General features: G+C 46.8%; 1 protein-coding gene across 20 annotated transcripts in view; it reads right to left on the bottom strand.

Moving 5' to 3' along the window:
• Positions 1-23,826, bottom strand: part of nfixb (nuclear factor I/Xb) — a 115,883-nt gene that overhangs the window by 70,533 nt on the left and 21,524 nt on the right. For 8 of the 20 annotated variants that reach the window (XM_034593851.1, XM_034593853.1, XM_034593862.1 and 5 more), the window contains one exon: positions 6,850-7,381. In XM_034593851.1, the coding sequence (XP_034449742.1) occupies positions 6,850-7,381 (532 nt within the window). Of the gene's footprint in view, positions 1-6,652; positions 6,670-6,771; positions 7,382-7,837; positions 8,087-8,115; positions 9,025-23,826 lie in introns of those variants that run through there. The other 12 variants (XM_034593864.1, XM_034593855.1, XM_034593863.1 and 9 more) reach the window with 10 other exon arrangements.

Genomic DNA, 23,826 nt, shown 5'->3' with positions numbered 1-23,826 from the left:
TTCTCTGAACACATCAGGACAGACGAGTTCATTTTAATTCTGATCCGAAACTGCAAGTTTGAGGAGCCCAAAAAAAACCAACCCCCCAAATGTGCCACAGAAATAAATCAGAAGTGAAGCAGAAACAAAAGGACAGATAAATAGGGGGTGAACCTTACAGCCAGGAGCTTTCTTCCATACTGCGCTCAGCGGTGGCGACAGGACCCCCACCCCTGCGACCTCATATATTCACTCTGTTATTTCAGGGAACAAAAGCGGGGCTCTCAAGGCCGTGGGTGGATCCATGAAAGGAAGAAAGGAGTCCTGCTCCTGGTCCGGGGTGAATGGGGCCTTTCACACTTAGAGAGGCCTGTTTACTCTCCCTCAATAATGGCTCTAATTTTCTGATCATTATTGAGTAATTCCATCCACCCCCACTCCCGGCGTTTAATGCCCATCACTCACAGCCCCACGGTCTCCGCGGGGCCCCTGGGTCTCGGTTCCTGAATGAAGACATGTTCCTCTAAATACCCACGAGTCTTTAATCCAAGACCAACGCTACCTGCTCTGCCTACGACCGAGGACATTGAGCCAAAGAGCTGCAGCGACGACGAACTGCGAAAGCACATTAAAAGGGCAGGAACCGTTCAGAATTATTATATTTTTCCTCCACATGTGGAATCGCTCTGTGCTCTGATTGGAGAGGAGCCGCGCTTTATCCTCCATTTTGTTTTGGACCTGAATCCGTAGCGGCTCCATCACGGCGAGTAACAGTATTCGCTCGGCTTAAAGCAGGTGGAAAACATTTTGGAGGGAGAAAACACACACACACACACACACACACACGTCTGGAAACACGATAGTCACTTCATTCAACGCGCCAAAAATCTCAGGCTAAATAAGACCAAAGTTTAAATGTGTGGAAGCTCGCGTTTCCCGGCGACCCGCTGTGAGAGAGCGTCCGCGGCCGAGGTGGCAGGGGGCGTCCGGGAGCGAGCGGAGGGGAAGAAGTGTTAAGCGAAAACAAGGATATGGGGGAATAAATGTTCAAATGAGAGCGAGGGAGAGAGAAAAGGATCAGAAGGAGAGAAGTTGGCAGGGAGTGTGTGTGTCGGTTTGAAAAGCTGGCACCTTCTAAACAGAGCCGCAGCTCTGGGTGCCAAACGCTGCCAACCAGCCCCACTAGCCTGAATATCTGCCCTCCCTCTCCCTTTGTTTTCAGCATGGCATTTTGCATCATCTTTATTCTACGCTTTTCTTTTTTTTACTTCATATCAGTGCTCAGTATCACCCGAACAGCCGCGACTGACATTCACATGCATTCGACGAGAGAATATTAAATAATTTAAAAGACAGGTTTTTATTCGTTTTCCTTCATTATTAGCGTTTTAGCTGAAGGATTTTATTTAGGTTGTTTTGTGTGAGAGGATTTTTGTTGCTGTTATAATTGCTCATTTTTGAGTGAGAATGCACACAGAGAAGGGGGATCTGTCCTCGGCGGCGTCGCGGTGTTCCGGTTCCCTTTTCTGTTTTTTTTCCCCCCGAATGGAAAGAGCCGTCCCAATTACAGGGCAGTCTCCCCGCGCTCTGCTCCACTGGACCGAGGGAACAAGGCGGACTGATCAGAATCTGGCTGCTGGGAACCGGCCCAGAAAAGAAAGTCCTCTCCTCTCCCTCTCCTCTCCCTCTCCTCTCTCCTCACCTCTCCTCTCCTCCCGCTCTCTGCCCCTCGGCTCAGGCGCTAAGAAGCCGAGCCGCCCTTCCTGTGCAGGGATACGTATGTTTCTAGGGGACGGACAGATTTCAGGCCTGGCGCCCGTACAGAGAAAGAGAGGACTGGTCACGCAGATTCTCACACGGAGGCGAGACGGTGCCGGAGAGCAAAAATAATACACAAAGAACCTGGGGGGGGGGGGGGGGGGGGGGGGGGAATCTGTGTTCTGCTGTTGTTCTCATGAAAACCAAAAACAAGACAGTAAGACAGTCAAATAAAAACAAAAGATAAAATAGATTTCTGTCGTGATGGAATATGAGCAACATGCAGCCGAATAAAGGAGCAAAGAGAATGAGGCTGAATTTCTAGAAGACACCAGAACATTTATTTATTTACCTTAATTACACAAATAATTAAAAATCACTGTACAGTGAAATTAGGAAATAAAGCTAATCCATGTTCCCACAAAAGGCACTTTCTGGTACAAGGAATTTTTCTATTTGCAAAGCTAAGACCTGACCTTTATTTCAAAATTAGACTTAATTTAGAATTATACTTTGTCTTTTGTGTGTCTCTTGCAGCATTATTCACTAAACTGGATAATTACAGTGAATACAAAGCAGGTTGGCCCGGTACCAAACCCACAGAGCCTCTCAGCGGTCGAACCTATAGAGCGGGGGGGGGAAAGTTGCGAGGGGTCGGCGGGCGGAGGTCGGGAGATCGGAGCGAGTGTCGGTGTGACAGTTTGCGTCAGATTCCCAGTCTGTTTACCAGCGATTCCCTACACTCCGCACACACCACGCTTCTCTTTCCCTCCTTCTACGACTCACACTCACACACTCGCACACACACTCACACACACTCACACACACTCACACACACACACGCTGCAAAAAGCAACTGGAAAAACCGGGGGGGGGGGCTGTGAACAGGGGCCAAGCCGGAGCAGTTGGAGGCCCCGGAGCCTCGCTGCGTATTAAAACACCGCAGTGTCACTGACGCTGTCGCCCAAGCTCAAACTTTATTGGGCACATGATTCCAAATGACAACAAAGCATAAGAAAGTGTCGGAGCAGCAGTGTTTTTCACACCAGATGAATGTCGGCTCCCTCGGCGCCGACATTCTACATTTCTCTGTCGGTTCCTGGATCGCGGACCGGAGCCAGAACTCTGCTCTCCGCCCAGAAACCTCTGCTCCACACACACACACACTTTTTTTCTTTTTGGATTATTATGATTCTTCTCGTGGAAACGACAACCTGACGTGACCGTGATGAAGTATTTCTACTGCTCACATTCTGCAGACCCACGTTGTCTCACCTCCACAAACCATCACACACACACACACACGTATCTCGGGTGTGGAAAATTACAGATCCCACTCCGTCCCTCCTTCATTATGTAACTGCATCTGATAAGGCTACCTCCCTTTTGAAGCACAGGATATTGGGCCGAGCAGATAAGATGTGTTTGATGGATTAGCGTGACGTGAAGGCGTTAAGTCTCTCAGTCTCTCAGTCTGGCCGTCTGTCTCCCTGTCGCTCCCTCTCTTTGTTCGTCCTCTATTAAAAGAGACTCTCTGGGCCATTTGTAACGTCAGGACTGTGCACACAGACACATTGACGAGTAAATGAATATCTTAGCTTCACAGCCACAGCAGAGCGGCACAGAGATATGGTGAAACACACACACACACACAGACACACACACAGACACAGACACACACTTGGCTTCCAGGCCTGGCCCAGCACCTCTCTGGTCCGTCTGTCTCCAGCACAGAGAGCAGATATGGAGGCTGCACTCTCAGAAACATCTTTTTATCATAACAGCACAAGTAATGAAAGCCGTATGAGGCAGCGCGGGCTCCAAACATGACTAATGCTGGAACTGTGCGGCTCCGTCAGCCTGATGAATATGGAGCATGTCGCTGGAAAGACCCGACCCGAGCCGGGGTCTCTGGGCGGGGGACGGCCCCGGAGCGTCCAGAGGGCGAGTCTGGGGTTTGGACAGACAAGTGATCAAAGACGTGGTCGTGTCCCTAGCGTCCTCCACAGACCAGAACCGTTATGATCATGAATGTACGTGTGTGTGTGTGTGCGTGCAGCCAGGTAGTCACAAGATAATGATCGGACCAGAGCTCGACGTGTCGGGACGTTGCCGTGCAGCTGTGGAGCAGAAGTGCAGATCTGAGTTCAGCTGCTTTGATCTGTCCCAGCTCTCACTGCCCCGCCTCCAAGGGCCGAAGTCTATAATTGGACAAAAGCAGAGACACATACTGTAGGGAAGCAGAAACAGAGGAGGGGGGGGGGGGGGGGTGCTGTGTGTGTGTGTGTGTGTGTATCTCCTGTTCTGTCAATCACACCGCTTGAAAGCAGAACCCCCCCCTCTCCTCTCCTCTCAGCCAGTGACGGTGGCATCAATGGGCACAAGAGAAGTGAAACGCCGCCGCGGCGGGGACGGGCGGGTGAGGCGGCGGCGGTCCAACCATCAGGCCCTGGCAACTGATAGCTTCCGCAAGACACAGACACCCTGGAATGGCGAGCTAAGAATAAAACTGTAATGCTGCCACCCGAAAGGTTAGAATGGAGCCACTGTCTGTCCGTCCTCTGTAAACTCTGGTTAACCTCGGCCCGCCTCCCGGAAAACACGGCAATGCGAGCCCCTGAAACCAAGGTGGACGGTTTCTGCATTTCAGTTACTTCCTATAGTTTCACCTCCTTCTCCAGGTGCAAGCGCGAGGTGGATCCCGGCCACGCCAGAGGACGTGCACCCAAATGTGTCCGACTTTGTTCAGACAGAAGGAAAGAAAAGAACAATGCTAAATTTCCAGTTGAGCAATTAAAAAATAAAGAAGCTTATAGTTAATTGAAAAAATAGCAACAATATCGACATGAGGAAGCTCGTGTACGTACAAAAAGAAAAACGTGACGCACAACAGCACAGAGATAAAGACTGGGTCAGTGTGCGCAGGGGGATGAGTGGCTGCTGGATTCTGGCACGGAATAAAAACAAAAAGGGCTTCTCTCCGAGGGGCACCAGGCTGCGCTGGGAGCTAATCTGAGCCGCGGTTCGCCACGGCATATTGTGGAACAGGAAGGGGCGCTCACGGAGGCCCCGCAAACTCAAGCAGAGTTACACACTGGGCTGAAAGGAGCCTGGCATGGGGTGCTCCGTCTCACAGGAACGCTGCACCTCCCTGCCAAGGAGAGGAATTAGGGGCCTGTAGATGTTCGCCAGTCTGTGGTAAGAGAAGCCCGGGATAATAGCACAGGGCAGGAGAAGGGTCTGTGACGATACGTGTGTGTGTGTGTGTGTGTGTGTGTGTGTGTGTGTGTGTGTGTGTGTGTGTGTGTGTGTGTGTGTGAGTGAGACTCCACCTGCACATACCTGCATCACAGAAAAACACACGACTGGGGAGTAACTGTAAATCAACTCAACAACCGAGAGGGAAAAGAAAAATATATGAAAATGCAAATGAACACAGTTAAAAACTGCGGTCGCGCTCCCTCTGAAGTATCCTCCGTAAATCTGGGTTCGAGTTTTGGAATAAATTACACTAAATTACACCCGTGAACCACATATAGGACACAGCAAATTTCAAGCATCTGCAAATACGAGCGTTATTATTCCAGACGTTTTTTAAACAGAATGCCGACATGTGCGCACCACAGAAATCTGATTTGCTGTTTGTGTGAAGACGGAGCCATGGTGAAAGTGGATTATTGGTAATGAATAACAGCCCTGCTCTCCTAAGACCACTGCAGTAATGCCCCAGTCATTACGATATGATTAATATACAATTTTAATTCCTTCAAATGACGAGAACCAAATCCAATGTATTTCTAAAGTGTTTTTCTTTTTTTAACTAAATGAATAGAAACATAGTTGATAATATATCATTATCATATTAAATTAGAATTACGATATTATTTTGAGCTATTTAGTGACACAGAAGAATTATTGTTGAAATTAAATATTAACAACTATTATATTTCACAGTGTGGACCAAGCAGAACACACACACACACACACACACACACACACACACACACACACACACACACACACACACACACACACACACACACACACACACACACACACACACACAAATACTCCACCATCTCGATTTTGGTGGAGTAGGAAACGTGTGAGAGTCGAGTGTGGAAAAATAAAAGATACAAAAATAAAATAAAACATCTGGTGAACAGAGGCAGAGTCACGCTGTCGAGTGTGTGTGTGTGTGTGTGTGTGTGTGTGTGTGTGTGTGTGTGTGTGTGTGTGTGTGTGTGTGTGTGTGTGTGTGTGTGTGATCAGCACAATCAGACAAACAATAAAGGGGCAGCTTGGGCGTCTGAGGCAAGAGCTCCTGAGTGTGTCCACTTGTGTCGATGAGAGAGAGAGAGAGTGTGAGTGTGTGTGTGTGTGTGTGTGTGTGTGTGTGTGTGTGTGTGTGTGTGTGTGTGTGTGTGCAGAGATGCGTTATAGGCTGAGGCTGCAGACAGGCCGACTCTTCCTGCCTCCTAAACTATCTGGGACTGGGCCAGCTGTCACTGCGTTCTCCACACAACTGCACGTACACACACACACAGAGCAAAGACAGACACTCATCACACCGCTACTGATACACACCAATCTCACAATAACATACACACGGATTAAAGCCTCATGACAAACTGCCTCACACGTGCACACGTATGCACATGCATGCACACTCAGATAAACAGGTTTGCAGATGCTTTTGTTTACACGTGGCGCCGGAAAACATGCACATTTGGATTTAGACAAATTTGCACACAAATACTTGAACAAATGTACCAGTGCAAACATATCTGTGGGTAAACAGAGGTTTTAATCCTGGCTGTCAAATTCTCAGAATCTCTTTAAACCAGATAGAAGCGCTGATCTGATAAAATATTTTTACAAGATTGCACAGCGCAGACTTTAAAATGTGAAACCGGCGCCGTTATCTCCGTCCTGAGCGCGTTTAACAAAGCCTGGCATCGGCTCAGCTCGGCACTTAGCGAAGGGCAGGGTCTAATCTGTGACCCACATGCCGAGGTGTGAGTGACACATCACACTGAAGGAAGTGTGTGTGCGTGTGCGTGTGTGTGTGTGCGTGTGTGTGTGTGTCATACAGGTAACTGCACCACATACCTGGTGAGTGGACGAAGTAGGCCAGGTAGAGGTCCAGCTCCTTGACCGTCACTCCAATGTGGTGCGGCTGGACACACAGGCCGTGGTTGGAGCACTGGGGCGACTTGACCAGCCGCTCCCCGTCCGTGCTCTCCAGGGGGCTGCCCTTGAACAGGATGACCATCACCAGGTCCAGCCGCCACACCTTGTCGGCCTGGCGGAGGCAGTCGATGCGGCGGATCTTACCCTTCTGGTCGGGGTTGGACAGCACGCAGCAGGGAGGCTTCTTGCCCGTGATGGTGAGCACAAAGTCCTCGCGGAACTCGGGCCGGATGTCCTTGCGCAGCTTGGCCAGCAGGCGCGAGGCCCACTTCTGCTTGATCTCTGGCTTCTCCCCCAGCAGCTCGTCCTTCACCGCGCGTTCCTCGTCCTTGGTCATCCTCTTTTCGTGCTTCTTGAAGTACTTGCGCTTGCGGGCCTGCAGGTTGAACCAGGTGTACGAGAAGGCACGGACATGGGGGAGGAGGGCCTCGATGAAGGGATGAAATTCATCCTGGTGAGAGGAGGAGAGAGGCTGTTAGGAGGCTGGAAAAGGGCTTTTAATTTGAAAGAGAACATGCAAATGTATGAACATAAAGCTGCTAAAACATTTATGCAATCTTCAATAAAAAATAGGGAAACAGTGAAAATGTAATAAAATGTAGTGACAGTTGTTAAATTTCATTAAAATGATTATAATTACAATTTAATTTAAAATGCAATAAATTCAAAAGCTATTTGAATTAATGTTCTAAACTAAAATAATGAACAATTTGTAGTTTTTTTACCATTCGGTTAAAATATAAATAAACATGCATCAATAAACAAGAAAATTAGTCTTAAGTTTAAGATGCAATTAACCACAAATAGAAAATACATCAATTCAAAGAGCTCCAGAGAAGCTGAGCCAAGTTGCGCTCCCGTTTTTTCCTGCTGTGAAAAGAGAAGTTATTCTGCTGCACCATAATACCTTCACTACATATCTCTGGGCAACAAAGCCCAGATCTCGCCACAGCGTTCCTGTGCCAGGGTTGCCACACACCGGTCGCTCACCACCGCCAAGCTTTGCCGCCACAAGACCACTGTTGAAATGTGCTGCTAAAAGATCAGCCATACCATTTCCTATCTGTGCTACCATGCAAAGGGGGAGCTCCAACCAGACTCACATTTCCACAACAAACTGAAAGCAGACAGAAATCACCACAGAAAACCACACTGCTAGAGGAAGACAGACGGCCTGGTAGTTACCATTTTGCACTCTCATCATAAATTTGGCACAGCGTTTAAAGCGAAAAAAAAAAAAAAAGATCTCCAAGCACCAGTTTTTTTTTTTTTTTTTTTTTTTTGCCTCCCGCGCTCCCAAATGTAAAGCGAGCGCTGGTTTGGCAGCGAGTGGAGAATTAGCAGATGAAAAAAAAAATATTCAAAATTGCGGGGTTGTACGAAAAAGAATTAGCCGACTATGATGCTCACGAAAAAACAGTGGAGGAAAATTTAAAAACAAAACCACAACAAAGATTTTAGGAAGTTAAAGATTCGCCGCAGGAAGTCGAGCAGAAGCTCATTAGAACAAAAAAAAAAAAAGAAAAAACAAGAAAAGAAAAAGGCCGGATAAAAAGTTGTAGTAAGAAAATTGTCAGGTAAAAATAGAAACGTTAACAGTATTGCATTCTGGGAGAAAAAAACTTTAAACAACGGGGACTTAAAATAAACAGTCCTTTGTGCTTTCCAAAAAACCTACGAGAAAAAAAAAAAAAAAAGTCCTTGGCAAAGTGTAATTGGTGGTGGTGTCTGTTCTGATCCCTGGGCCCGGCGCGAGACTCGTGCACACGCACACACACACACACTCCACACACACACACACACAGATGGGGGGGCCAGGGAGAGCAGAGCACAGAATAGGGAAAAAAAAAAGAGAGAGCCGAATCAATGTTGGACGAGCGCATACGACCGCTGGCAAAGCCGAGTGCTGCTTCTTTTTTCCCCTTTTCTCTCCAACTCTCTCTCTTTCTCTTTCTGTTTCTCGCTCGCCGTCTCTCGTCCTCTCCGCGTTCTTTCCCTAACCATTGCTTGAGCCTTTGCCAGCACGAGTAGGGCCCACCTATTTGGCAACAAGATGCCTGTAGCCCAGCCAATGCGTTAGCTTCAAGAGCTGAAAGGGAGGGAAAAGAGAAAGAGGAGGAGGAGGAGGAGAGGGGGGGGGGGGGGCGTCGTGGCAATGAGAGGGAGAGAGAGAGCGTGCACGAGAGGGAGAGAGAGAGAGAGAGAGAGAGGGAGAGAGAGGGAGCAGGTGGGAGTGTAAGAGAGCGCGCAGCCTTGTCCGACGTTGCACAATTTGCCAAATCGACAAGTTCCACTCTGACACGGAGGCAAAGTTCAGGGGAGCGAGTCGTCTCCTGCACCAATCCCAGCAGCCCTCAGCACTGCCTCCATCTTTACTATGGCCGCCATCGCCTCGTGCGTCCCGCCACCCCGCAACGACAACCCCCCCCCCGCCCCCCCCGCCCTCCTCTGCGCTGCTCTGCCTCGCTCTACCCCTCTCTCTGCTTGCATAATGCCACCTTGGCAGAGGATGGCAAAGAGAGGACACACAGCTTCAGAATCCCTGCAGACCCCACCGCCGGCAGCTGCTCGTGGGTTTACCACAGCAAACAAAGAGGGAGAAACAAACCCGGGCAGCCGCACTGCTCCGACGGCACACACAGAAATGACCGGCGACATGGTTTAGATGCACAAATGAAGAAATGGTTACAGAATTTATAAACGTGGGGGGACGGCAGAGGAAACAGAATCCGCCTCAGCTGTGTTCAATAGTGTGAATGTCTCCCGTGAAATCCCCAACCCCAAAATGTTTGCTCCACGCTGTCCTCCCGAGTCCCCGGGAGGATTTGGCGTGGTTTGTGCGGCGACGGCTGCCATGTTGCCTCATCGTTATGACGTCCAGGGTTGCACCTGCTCTGCAGACAGCTTCGGTCTGAAGGCACAAACTGCTGCTGAATCACCGAGCGGCAACGGGGGCTTGTGACTGCAAACAAACAACGTTCACCGTACACATAAAATCATGTGATTCCTTCGCTCAGTGGCTGTTCTGACAACATCCACGCTGCTGCCAACGAGGAATCCAACGCTACAAAAACCAGAACACCGCTTAGATTCACACGGCGTCAACATATGCACGTGTGAGGAGCGAGCGTAGAGCTGAAGGGTTCGGTTAATCGATTTGTCGACTGAGAGAAAACTGGTAGTCGGCAAACGAGTGATCACAAATAATCGCATGTTCCAGTTTCTCCAACAAGAGCAATGGATGTTTTCCTTCTCACGTAAGAAGCTAAACTCAAAATGATTTGTTTCCGACTGCTAATAAAGACAAAAGAGGCCGTTTGAAGATGTCTCCGTGCGCTCAGGGGAAATTATAAAAAGGCATTTTGTCAAGGAAGCAATAAGAGAATAAGTCGTTAGGAGAATAATGGAATAAATGAGTGTTTGAGATTCAGAGTTTTCTCCCCTTGCTTTAGGAAAATGACCCAACAGGTGCAGTCGCGGCGTCTGAAAAAGCTCAGAACTGAGCGAGGCTGACGCAGGGAGGGAAGTCTACATTTGAAAATAATGACCAAGGTCATTGGAATTACTGTTTAATCAAAGCCAGACTGCAAATGCACAAACAAAAGACACGGGCAGAGGCACTCAAACACTCAGCGCCACCATTTCCTCACTAATAAACATCACAGCCTCCTCACAGCGATGCATTTCAGCCTCATCATCATCAGCCGAGCCCCGAGCATCAGCCTAATGAAAAAGCCACTCTCAGCCATCATCTGTTAACACGGTGAAGGACAACGCACCTCGGCGTTCGGTCCCCGGCGCCGAGCGTGTCATTGGACGATGCCAAAGTTTGATATATGGTTAGATAAGGCAACAAAGGAGGCCGAGGAGAACACACACATTCTCACAGAGGAGTGTGTGTGTGTGTGGAGAGAGAGAGAGAGAGAGAGAGAGAGAGAGAGAGAGAGAGAGAGAGAGAGAGAGAGAGAAATCAGATGAAGGGCTGAGCAATAAAATTATATCTATATGCCTCATATATCGATATGATGTTTATGCTTTGTGAGGACGTGTAACACGTAATTGATTGAGCTCAGATTTGTAAAATGTTTTTAAATTATTGGTCGTTCTCTGCTCATAGAAACGAGATTAGAACCTCAACCTTCACTCGGGAGTCTTTAAACTGAGAGGAAATAATAACGTGACATTTATCGTTATAAATATCGATAGGAACATTTATATTTAGATATAATTTTTGGCCGTGGCCCTAAACAGATATATATTCCTGTGTTCATCACCACCAGCAAACCAACAGCAGCAATATGAATAATTACAGCAATTAGATTTCAAAAGTCCAATTTATATATTTGTATAAAGCTTCTGAATGGTTCGAGTGAACTGAGGTTTCTGCTCATGAAGACGAGTTCAGAACCACAACCTTCACTCAGGAGTCTCTAAACTCAGAAAGAAACAATAACGTGACATTTATCCTGATAATTATGGATAAGAACATATTTATCCCGCTCATGTTTGTCCACGACTCTTCGCAGACACATCTCCCTGTCTCCAGCAGCACCTGCAGCACAAACCCCAGCAGCAGCAGATAACTGGCACTTGGACGTGATCCCCGAGTCTGATGCCTTTCACTCAGATTTAAAGCTTTTCCCGGTGACCCTGCCAAAATGCAAATACGCCACCATTCAGACGTCACTGGAATTTGACTACAAGGGCTTTGTAAGTCATTTCTCCTTCGTTCTGCTGTTTGCATGAGAAATAAAACATAGAGTCACAGAGCTGAGGTCTTCAAAGTGCCAAATCAGGGGGGGGGGGGCAGCTCACGGTGCAGCTCGTCGTGCGTGTGTGCGTGTGCGTGTGGGGCCTGCAGTGTTGCATCATGAATCACAGGGTTTATTTCACGGAAGCAGCGTCATCACATGATGAAGGTTCATCTTCTCACCTGAGGAGCCAGTGGAGGCCAGAGCGCGCGCGGCCTCCTGCGTCACTGCGCGTGAATGATCGATTATCGATCGATAACGCGTCACCTGTTCACCTACAAAACAAAAGCCTCGGCTTCTCCTTCACATTAAAAGACCCGCTGGATAAAACAGCGCACGGTGCATTGTGGGTCACATTTCACACCTGGACATTTAAATTGAAATGATTTTGTTGTTTCTGTGAGGCTCCATCATCCAGGCCTCGTTTATGAAGAAATATCAAAACCGCATCATCACGTTTCTCCTTCTTTCTGCTCATTTTAAAAATATGAATCTTTAAAAAGAGGGAATCTGTGCAGCCAGGAATAAAATGATAAAAGAGCTGGAGAGGAGGAAATAAAACCACGAGGCTGAAAACGGTTTTTAAAACCCGACGAATTAATATAAATGAATTTTAATATTCATGCTGCACTTGAAGGAAAAAGCCTGTTTTCCTGACGAGGCCCAAAATGACCCAGATTCACCGCCTGTGTTTTATTCTTCTTCTTATTCTTATTAAAGGAGCTGTTTAGAAAAACTGAAGCGAAATAGAACTGTATTTATTTTCTTTAACTATATCAATGATTCAAACCGCATTTTCCACTGCGAACGCGCCAGTTTTCATTCTGCAAAAATAAAATAAAATATCATCATCGCGAAAAAAGCCTGAGCTGAATGTGACCGGAGACAAAAGAAATGATTTTTGAAGTCTTTTATTTCTCTATTCTCCGCACGTCGCCGAGTGAGGCCGCGGCTGCCAACTTCAGATTAACTCTTTCAGCTGCAGAGAAAGACTCTCTTACTCTGAAAAGCTCCGTGTGATTCATTAGTGCCTGTGAAGACCCTGCACTGCATTTTAACACACAAATAATCCACCGTTTAAAACTGTTGACATCGTTTTTTTTTATTAATGTGCACGAAGAATTATGCTATTGTGATCTATTCGTTATTAATACTAATATTAGGGGAAAACGATATTGTCATATTTTTGCCTGTGAGATTTTTTTCCAATCAGGTTTAACAAGGTTTTTTTGAACATTTAATGTGGATTTCTATATATAGGTCAAAAGGAAAACCAGCCAATTAAATATCATATACAAAATATATATGTATATATTCATATAAAGTGTCTCAGTCTACTTTCTAATGTTGCATTGAAGTGGTAGATAAAGGTTGAGTTGATAAATATAAATACATAAAGCTGCTCTATTTCTCTAAAGTAAAACCCTCCACATTCATATATACAGATAAAATAAAGACTTTATAAAAATCAAATAAAGTGTGCAATAAATAATCAGAGAGAAATTAGAATTATCTTTTTGTTTTTTTATTCCTGCCAACCTTGACTGACTCTCCAGGAGAGGATGGAGGTAATAGTCCACGTCGCCAAGCCCCAAAAAAATACAAAATCATAATTTTGGCACGGTGAAACGCTTTTTTAAAAATTTTGTTATGATGAATTTTTTTAGCTTGAGTGTTTTGTTTTCCTTCAAACATTGATCATCTCAATAATTTCATCTTTTTTTTTTTTGGGAATTACAAGAACATGGAGAATTTACATGATTCGTCTGTAAATCACCGGTAACTGTTAAACTTCAGAGACGGTCCTGAGCCGCTCTGCTCCGCCTGCCACCGCTTTGTCCCGCTCCGTCCTGCGGTGGACGACCTCGCCGAGGCCACGCCGCATCTCATTAGACCAATTAAACCACTGCCTGCATAACCCGAGGGCCTCCCAGCCGCCCGGCCCTTCATTAGTGCAGCTCTGTGCCGCTGGGGCTCGGGCTCCGTCCTCTCCTGCCCAACTGAGCGTCCCTGACCCCGGACGGAGGCCGACACCGGCTCCCCCTGACCCCGGCTCGGGCCGCTGACGGAGAGCCAGGGCACAGGAAGGTGGAGGAGGAGACAGGGTCAGGGGCGACGGAGAGGAGAGGGAAACGGGCTCAGTCGTTTACTTAAGAGTACAAAGCATTCGCATTTATCCAGGTTTGGATATTGTATTGTCATTTTAACCTGCATATACGTGTCTATCAAATGAGGGAACGTTATAAAATGAGCATTTGTCCAGGTAGCAGGTGTGTCCACTGGTTTTATCCCAAACCAACCCACCAGTTTCCCAGATGCTCCTCGTCTTCTACGAGCTTGCTGTGGTTTTGTACAGTAATCAGAACAAGCTCCAGTGGCTGCTGCATGTCTCCAGGTTGTTATCACACACTGGAATCGTTCCTGTTAATCATTAGAAACTGGCAGGAGGGGGGGGGGGGGGGGGGGGGGGGGCATGAGATTAAAATTTAAAGACAGGGGAGAAGTCGCCGTTGCTGTGGCTCGCAAGTGATGCGTAAAGATCCACGGCTCGGCGCCCCAGCGTCGGTTGCACTTATCTGAGTTTACACACCAGTGCATTACTAGGTGTGAAAAATCTGCAAGCAATTTGCGGTGGCTGCGTGCTAACGTGCCCGGGGTGGGCCGTGTGGGGGGCAACCAGCAGAGCAAGAGGCACGCACGGCACATTCCAGTCCCACAAAGGGGCTCTGCTGCCTGGCTGCACTGGAAAACAGACCGGGCCCTTCCTCAGAACCTCTGGGTCTGCAGCTCCCCGCCTCACCCCAGATCTCAGCCACTGCAGGACGCCGGTTCCAGCAGGAACAGACCGATCCTCCGACACAGACATGAATTCACACGAGAAACACTGGAGGTTCTGTGCACGGCAAAACCAAAGGGAAATAAAAGAAACACCTCATTTAGAAGCAGCGAGATCAAAGGGAACCAGATCACCGGAGGCGATCCTGTTTTTACGATCCTCTTTGGCCATTTCACATAAAACAATATGTGTTGCTGCTCGCCGAGGTGCGAAGCGTGTTGGGACGTGCAAATGTTCTTGGATGAAGACGGTGGTGATGAGCGGAGGACGACACTGACACATATTCCAGAGCTGAACCCAGCCCAGCATGTGGTGATCACCCTGCTGCCGCTGCCGCTCATTGAGCTGGATCACCAGGCCGCTGATGGAACTCACCTTCAAAACTCCTGAAGCTGCACGCCTCATGCCACACACTACTGTTTTTGCACACTTGCATGAACACACACACCTTTTTCCTCAAACCCCCCCCCCCCCCCCCGAGTCTAGAAAGAATGTGCTGCTGGATGAAGGAACCGCCCTGAGTCTCACCAATGTGTGTGTGTGAGTGCACGTGAGTGAGTGGCCGTGCCGGGACAGGCCGACTCAGCACCACAACAGCCATGACTGAGTGTTTTCTCACCGCGCCGGCCAACAGACGACGGCTGCTGCTCCCCCGGCTGCCAGGGCCGACTGAGTAACGGTGATACTACCGACCAGGTTTTCAACGCCTCACTTGTTCTTTTGGTTTCAAACATAACTATTTAATCAGAGGGTTCCCACCGGGTTACGAATAATACTTCTCGAGTTTGGTGGAGGAGACGGACGGGGAAAAAAGCCGCCAGCTTCCAGCAGCAGTTGGCTGATGGCGCGTGTTAATTTTCTGCCCTGGTAAAAGCTCTGTAATCAGAACACACGGTGCGTCGGACCTGCGACAAAGACACACACACACACTTGAATTCATTCCCTTTCATGCCGCTTTTCCCCCTTTTGGTTTGTTGGAGGTTCGACGGACGGACACGTCACAAACATTTGATCCTGCCGGAGGTGAGACGTCATTTGAACAGAGCTTAAGCAGCTAGTGGCTGTTCGCTCTGTCTGCCGCGCTATCTTTGATCTGGACCGTGCGGTTGACACACGTCAGGGAGAATTACCGGCACAAAGCGGAGGGTCTGTTACACCACCGCTCCTCTTATGAAAAGATCCCTCTGCAGAATTAAGAGTGTCAACACGGCCCTGAAATGAAAAAAAAAAAAAAGGGATCTTCAGGTTCGTGTGTTAACTTGCCGCTTAACAAAGCTGTAGGGCTTTGCTCCTCTTTTCAAAGAGACGAGTATGAAATGCTAAAGTTCAGCCTTTCACACACGGCTGGGGAGACCAAAGTGAGCTGAAACAACACGGCTGTGCTTTCAGACCCGAGACGAATACTGGAGCAGAACGCTGGTGTTTGTTGCCTGTTCGGAGCCAAAGCTGACCACAAAACTGTTGTGTTGCACTGGAGCAAACCTGAAAACGCCTCTGACACACACACACAAACACACACAGACACACACACTAATGCTAATCACCACTTTTACGTGCTCTTGTTTTAAAGCTGCCTCTACTTTGTATGTGAGCTTTTTGTCGTTGCAGCCTTTGTGCACAATGTGCGAGTTAATTTACGAGAGAGCACAAGCGCCGTATTAACACAACAGCTTGATGTCAGATAATATGTTGCTGCAGAGTTTATAATATATCACACGTGCACGTTTTGACCCGATCGTCATTTCACTGCTTCTTCCGTCTCCTTCTAGGGTCACATCGTTTCCAGCATGTGTTAAAACATTAGTTTGGTGCCAACGTGAACATTGAGGTTTCACTTCCTGTAACGATTCCTCCTGTTCATATTGGCCCGTAAAGCAAAGCCTCCATATGGTGAGTGACGAGGGACAAACTCCACAGTCCTTCTGTGCGTCAGTCAATTCAAGAATCTTCCCAGAGTTACAGAAGCTTCGCACTTTGTTGTCGAGCTGCAGTCGGGGGAAGAAAGAGGGAAGGCGAAGCTTCGTCTTAACTTTGGAGAAACTTTCTCTGCACAGACGGACGAAAGGCTTCCGTCTCATCACTCACTCTAATGGACGACATGAACAGAGCAAACTGATTAAAGCAAGATTAACTTGTCTCATACGGGGAAAAGAGAATCGTTTAAAGACAGACTGGGAAATTTGTGAATCTTGAAACAATATCACACATAAAAAAATTGAATATTCAAAAGAAATATTCAAAGGTTTGACTCAAGAATTGCATTTAATTTGAGTTACTTTTACTTTAATGCTGCTTGACACTTCACCAGATTGCTTTTTATTTTTCAAATTTAGATTTTACATATAAAATAAAACATATTTTAAAGAACAGCGTCAAGTTTTAAAGGTCAATGAATTATTAAAAGTAGAAGCAGCTGAAACTTCTCCTCACTTCTCATGCATTTTAATGATCTAATATTGGACCTTCTATTAATATATTGCTATTGGCTGTAATTTCTTCTGTACAACGAGTTATTTTATTTTCCTGCTGCAAGAACAGATTGTTGATAAGTAGAACTTCATGTTTTTTATTTATTCAGATTTTGAATCAAGGTCTTAAGAGAGTTGCGTTGGTGCTTTTACTGAATTCATGTTTTTTTATGGTTTGTTTCATCATTTTATCATTTTATTCATTTATACTAAAACATTTGTATCTTTCTCTATTTCATATCAATATTAACTGAATTCAATGAGCTCATTTTGATTGTTGCTCATAGAAAATGAGGATCTACGCAAGAATTCTACATAAATTCAGAATGAAATAGAAATAAAATCCCTGTAAATTGGCACGGGTTGGCCGGCGATGGCAAGAGCGCCGAAACTCTATAGGCTACAGCGCTAATGGACCCGGGGGCCAAAAAATAACCCTTTCTTTCTCTTCTGCCATGACATCACCAGAACGGCGGCGTGCACGAGGGCAGCAGCCGTGGCTCTGACAGGGAGAAGGTGAGACAGGCAGGCGCACACAGACAGAAGAGGTCTTGTCTCCAGGCCGGTAATTATCTATGAAAACACAACTGAACGTGGCATCAGGCTAAATCAACACTGTCGTTAACCTTGGAGACGCCGCCGTGCAGTTGCAGGACGGAGATAGAACAGACGGGTCAGAAAGTTCCCCTCGTGCTCCGACGGGCTGATTGCACAAGACGTGAACCCGGAGACGTTGTGCATGTGCAGCAACAGACCCGGGCCGAGGCCAAGGCACAGAAACTCCCTCCTGGAAAGTGAAGCCCGCTGCTAATGCAGAGTTGAACGCTTTGCAATCAGACAAATAAAAGGGGCAATCTAGCACACAATCAAACCAGAGATTTAGCCTGCGCTCCTGCCAACAGCGAGGGACCTCCTCTTTCTGAACAAGGGATGCACTATTGACTGCACCCCCCTTCTCTCTCTGTGTCTCTCTCTCTCCAGTCTTCCCTCTCTGCCAGTCTGAAAGGCGTGATGCCAACCTTTTCCACCATTGGGCATGCTGCCCTGCCCTTTATGCAAATGCTTTGCCGCCATCCCCGACTCGCAACCCCCACCGCCTCGCCCTCCACGTCTGTGCACACCCCCGTTATGGCCTCCTGTCTATATATTCTTTTTTATCCTCGTACTTTTTCCGTCGGAATTAGCCAAGAAACTGAGCTTAAGCTGTAGCCATAAGTTATTAATTAAACCCTGATGATCTGAGGGTCCTGCCTGTATGGATCCTGAGCGAAGTGAAACAGCGGCGCAGCCTTCGGGCCCTGCACTTTGTCTCGTGTCTGCCGTGGACACAAAGCACCAACCAGGGGCGAATATTTGACAGAGGTGTGGTTGTATGTGTCTGTACGAGCCCTGATAAAGAAGCCCAGAAAAATACTAAACAGAAGACAGAGAATAGGAGGGGGGGGGGGGGGCAAGAAGGGCTGGAAGGAAAAGAAAGTAAAAGAAATAACGGAGGAAATAACTCCAGCTCACTGTGATACATTCACACACATTACAACATCTCCCTTTAACTACCTGCACCACATTAGAGACAAGTAAAGATTAGTTTTCCACATTGGGAAGATGCTTGATAACAAGGGGCGATTAACCAGAGTCACAGATAATAGAATGGGGCCAATCATTAAGATATAAAATGTGATTTTTTTTTTTAGCGTCCGTGGAAGAACTGGAGTAAAAAAAACAAGAGGTTAATAAACTTACTGCTGGCTTCAATTACAAAGAAGAGGTTATTAATGTGATGGGAAACAAAGTCAATCATGGCGGCCGCTGACAGGCCAATCTCACAAGTTGGCACCGACGCCGAACGGGACAAGTTAATGAGTTAGAAGCAAACAGAGACGACGGGAAAGAGCAGAAACGTGTGAAACTCAAATCATCCACAGGATTAAAATCTATGAAATGTAAAGAGAAAACAAAGAGGTCGGTAATCAGGATTATAAAAGGGTTAACACAGAGTCCTGCTAATGCTGTGAAAGCAGAGTTTTTCCGCTGCTGCAGCTGACGGGCGAGCGCGGAGCGAGCAGGGTCCAATCAGGCCGGACGGAATCGAACCCTCACACCCGGAGATGATCACGGCCAGAGGACAGACGCCGTTCGACCAGACGCACACAAACACAAACTGAGGATCTAATTTGTCCAGGTGAGGAGCAGACTGAGCACAAATGTCTAAAGACTCAACAAAACTGTATAAAAGACATAAAACACAATGAATATTTAGATCTTTGACACAAACGAGTCAAACTGGGAAAAGAAATCTCGATCTCAGTGGCAACAAATGAGGATTTTTTTCTTTTCTCCAGACAAACAAACAAAGACGTCTGAAACCCCGACAGTCTAGACCAGCGACGCAGCACCGCAACAATCTCCAAATATAAACTTCAGGCCTTATTTCCCAAGCCCTCCACACAATGGCTGCTCTAATCTTCCTGAGAGGAGAGACGAGTAAACAAAACAGGTTGGTTGAGGGAGAATTAAGACTTTAACACCCTTTTCCTCTTTTCGCTGAGTGCCACTCTGCACACACACACTACACACACACACACGCACACACACATCCCGTTCCCCTCTTCCTATGCAGACTTCCTTGTCTGAAGTTACAGTAATAAAGTTTTCAGAACGCAGCGCTGCCAGTAAGTGACAGACGAGAGGTTAAGGAAGGTGAAAAATGCAAAACAAGGGAAAGACAGGAAGCTGAAAGAGCAAAGTTTTTTTTACATTCCTTACAGTTCCTTCCACTGACTGAGAATTTACACTGATGAACGCTCCAATAGTTTTAACATATAATTTATTATCTATGAATAAATCTTAATATCCAGGACCTGCCAACACACAGGACTAGTTTGACGGGTTTGTGTAAATATTCTATTTTTGTTCATTATTTTCTACAAGTAGTATTTTTGTTTGGGTGTAAGACCAAGTTCTGCATCTGTGCATCAGTGTTCTGTTGATATCACTGAGCTTATGGCAGCAAATCACGACGGCATTACTCAAACTTTAGATGCTATTACATCCTCGGCATCAATTCATTTACAACAATAATAAACCAGGAGAAAAATAAGGATATATTAGAGCGTAATTAGCTTCCGTCAGGCCAAAGGGAAAGTGTGTGTGCCGGTGTGTGTCTGTGTGTGTGCGTGTGTGTGTGTCTGTGTGCGTGTGTGTGTGTTGGAGGGAAATGAATGAGGCCTTTTCTTGCAGCAGGGTCCAGATCAGAGCTCCTAACTATGGGATTTGGTGCTGTTGCCTTTCTCCCCCTGGAGGGAGTAATTAGGTTAGGGAGGACAACTGCCGCATTGTTTTAACAGAGGAGGGATTGTGCCGGCCAAAGTCCCACCAGCAACATGCTTCCCTCACAACAAAAATGCCAAACGGATTCTGTGGCACACGGACGCACATCAACACACGCAGGGAGAGAGAAACTTTTTTTCTGGGGGAGATTTCCTCTGTCGGGTTATTCACAGAGGGACAGATCTGTCTTCTTTTTTTTTTTAACGCAGCGCAGCCTCTGGTTCTGTGTGTATCCTATGAAATGTCAAATATAGTCCAACAGTGTCAGATGTCCTCTCCTGTTGTTGCAGTTGTGGGATCCTGGCTCTTTGTGGGACTCGGCTCCCTCCAGTTTAAACTGCGTCTACTCTCTCCTGCATCCAGAGGCTTGGCAACGCATACCGCTCCTAACTAGTATAATATGGTTATGATGCATTTGCATTCCTTCCAATCCCCGAGGAAATACAATACGCCTATATCGTCTGTTTTAATCACGGTCTGCTTCCAAGGAAAGTAAAAGGAGAATAGGAACAGCCACAGCTATAAAGACGCTTTCTCAAATATACTTCAAGTTCGTTTAAATACATCCTCCGCTGATTGATACAGAGTAAATCAAACAAATCATGCTGGTAGAAAAAAGAAAAGAACATGGAGTGCTCCCCAGTCTACTGTATTTATAACACACAGACTACGGCCTCTCTCACTCCCGCCCATTTCCCTCTCGTCTTTCTCGTCCTTCCTCACTCTCCTCCTGTCGTATTTCTTTCTATAATCTTTCTGGACTGAGGGAGAAAAATACTGCTGCTGTTGTTTTACTCCTCCAAACCATTCCCAAGGCCCACAGCTCTTCAGAGTATTCAAGAAAAAACAGGGGAAAAAAAACGCATAATATGCACCTCTGCAAACCCGCCCACACCGTCCCTATTCACTTTCATCGTAAATCTCCACAGCCTGGCTGCAATATACCGTCAATTTGTGGTCCCCATATGAGTCCTAACTCCTGCTTCCAAAATACTTCACTTCAGGTGTGCAGACGGAAAGAAAAAAGCATAAAATAGAATTAATGTGCGTGAATTGATATGCGACTCTAGCGCACGGGGCCAGGCGGCCTACAGGAGTCGTTTCTCCGCGGCAGCTTGCCACAGGTGGCGGAGATGATTGCACTTTATTCCAGATGATGACCATAATGAGCCCAGTTTTAAGTTTCCCGGGACACGCCGACGAGACTGACAGCAGCTTGACATGTCAGACAGCCGAGCGCTTGCGGGTGCTTTCCCTCCACGTCCCGCTTCAACAGAACTGCAGCCACAACAGAGGAGCGGCACAGGCTGTTTCTCCATTACGGCTTTTTCAAGTTGATCGCATCACGAAAAGGACTCCTGCGGGATTATTAATCAGCGAACATGAACACCGGCTACACATCTGAATACCAGCGGAGAGAGAGAGAGGGAGAGTTTAATTTCTAACCGTCGTAATGAGCGTTGGAGGAGCAGGGACGGTGCCACGCCATGAACTCTCGGGGCAAAGCTAAATGTGGTCCATCTGTGTTTTGTATTTTAGCAGTGACATGGAATCCTTATCCTGCACCGAATTTTCCAGTCAAATATACAACTTTCCATGTAACGCACACTAATCCTGCAGCTATTTCTCTGAGCCTAAACAGAGCAGAAAGTTTATATTTGAATTCCCTCGCAGAGGTTTCGCTGCAGCTGCAGTCGGGATAGCAGCAACTGGCGGGCCGGGCCAAAGAGAAGAAGCCACAGAGTCGTGTTCGAGTCTAACCCCGGGTTCTGCTTGGCCTTCGTCTCCTCTGCTCAACTCTACTCTACTCTCCTCTGACGCTCTATTTTTCCTTTAAATACACCAACAAGGGTGTATTTGACTGTAGTGCACCCTGCCTGCCTGTTACCGGGGTCTCACGCAGCCCCGGGCCCGCGGCGGCAGCCTGCAAACACAAGTCCAGAGAAGTATAGAGCGAGCACTCATACCCAACACATACACAGACACTTCCACACAAACAGAGTCGGTTAATAACACACAAACTCCCGCCCTGCAGCTCTGTTTGCTCACAGCTGCCAGGCCTCCTCGGAGTTCATCTGAGGTAAAGATTTGTTATATTATGCAACCGAGTATAGATTTTCCACCCCTGGCCTCGCGCCAACTTCCTGCTCCGAAGAGCAAGCTCCAGCACTTTGTTCCCTGGGGTGACAGCTATTCCTTACTGGACGGGGTGGCCGAACTAGATACGCAGACAGAGTCCGACAGGAAAGGTAACAGGACGACACGAGAGGCACACAAGAAAGACAGACGAGAAAGGACATAGTTAGAAAAGCATGAGGTCCTGTGTCTGATTGTTGTCTTTTTGTCTGTAACCTTAAAAAAATCCTCCTTCCCCATCTCCTCTGTGTCTTTATTTTCCCCGGCTCTTGAAATCAGGTCACAACTGTTTTCATTACTGTTTGACTTGCGGGTTCATAAGCCTCCGAGCGTCAACGTTCCTCCACCCACCCCCAAGACAGGAAAAGATTTTCCCTCCGACATTAACCCAATAAATGCCTATTAAGCCTAATCACAACCTCTGAGCCACGTTCCTGGTGCGAGAGGAGAAAAGTAGACGTCAAACGTTGATGCTAAGTCATGAATATGATCATTTCTGGGCTCAGAATCTTATCTGCTGAATAGCTGAGGTGGATTACGCTTCCTCGTGTTCACCGGAGGAACTTACTCTCCTTCTCCTCTGCTACAACATGAGGTCATGTAGCGTGATGATGAGAGACGGCCTCGGGGAAGTTTTGAGGTACAATCAAGGAGCCAATCAATTTGTCTTTATCCCTCCGACTTAAAGGGAAATGGTGAAAAGATGGTGAACGCTACGGCATCATCGAGTGATGTCAGCGCGTTGCGTCATCTCTTGACAACTAAACAACTGAAATCACCACCGTGACCCAATCAGCTGTGGCCTGATGATGTCTCAGAGCTTTTTGTTTAAATGGTTGTAATTTTCTCTCAAGGCTTCAACAGGTGAGCCGACATGTTGGATGGATGGATGGACGGACGGAGAGATGGACGGATGGACGGAGAGATGGACGGATGGATGGAGAGATCGATGGAGGGGCCATAGATAAATTGTTGAAATGTGTTTTGCTGACATAATTACTTTCAGCCCAGATTCAGAAACTGGGATTTGATTGAAAGTTGTAAATATATAGATGTAAAAGTAATGTTTAAACTGTTCAAATAAATAAATAAATATAGTTAGCTAATGGTTCAAACGTTGAGCTAATGTTGGAACATCTAGCTTTTTGGAACGGTTAACTACAAAGTTAATTTTAGTTTAAAAAGTTGAAATAGTTAGCTAATAGTGAAACTGTTGAAATAGTAGAAACCAATGGTTCTACTTTTTAAATAGTTTGCTAAACGTTATGATTAAAAGGTTAAAGCTAAAAGCTAAAATAAAAAGCTAAAGGTTACGATTAAAAGGTTGAAACAGTTTGTTGAAGTAGTTAAAAGTAATGATTTAGAGGTTGATAGTTAA

This window comes from Hippoglossus hippoglossus, chromosome 8 (genome assembly GCF_009819705.1).
Source record: "Hippoglossus hippoglossus isolate fHipHip1 chromosome 8, fHipHip1.pri, whole genome shotgun sequence".
NCBI lineage: Eukaryota > Metazoa > Chordata > Actinopteri > Pleuronectiformes > Pleuronectidae > Hippoglossus > Hippoglossus hippoglossus.
The sequence above is the reverse complement of the archived record's forward strand: the minus strand, read 5'-3'. Positions and strand labels throughout refer to the sequence as shown.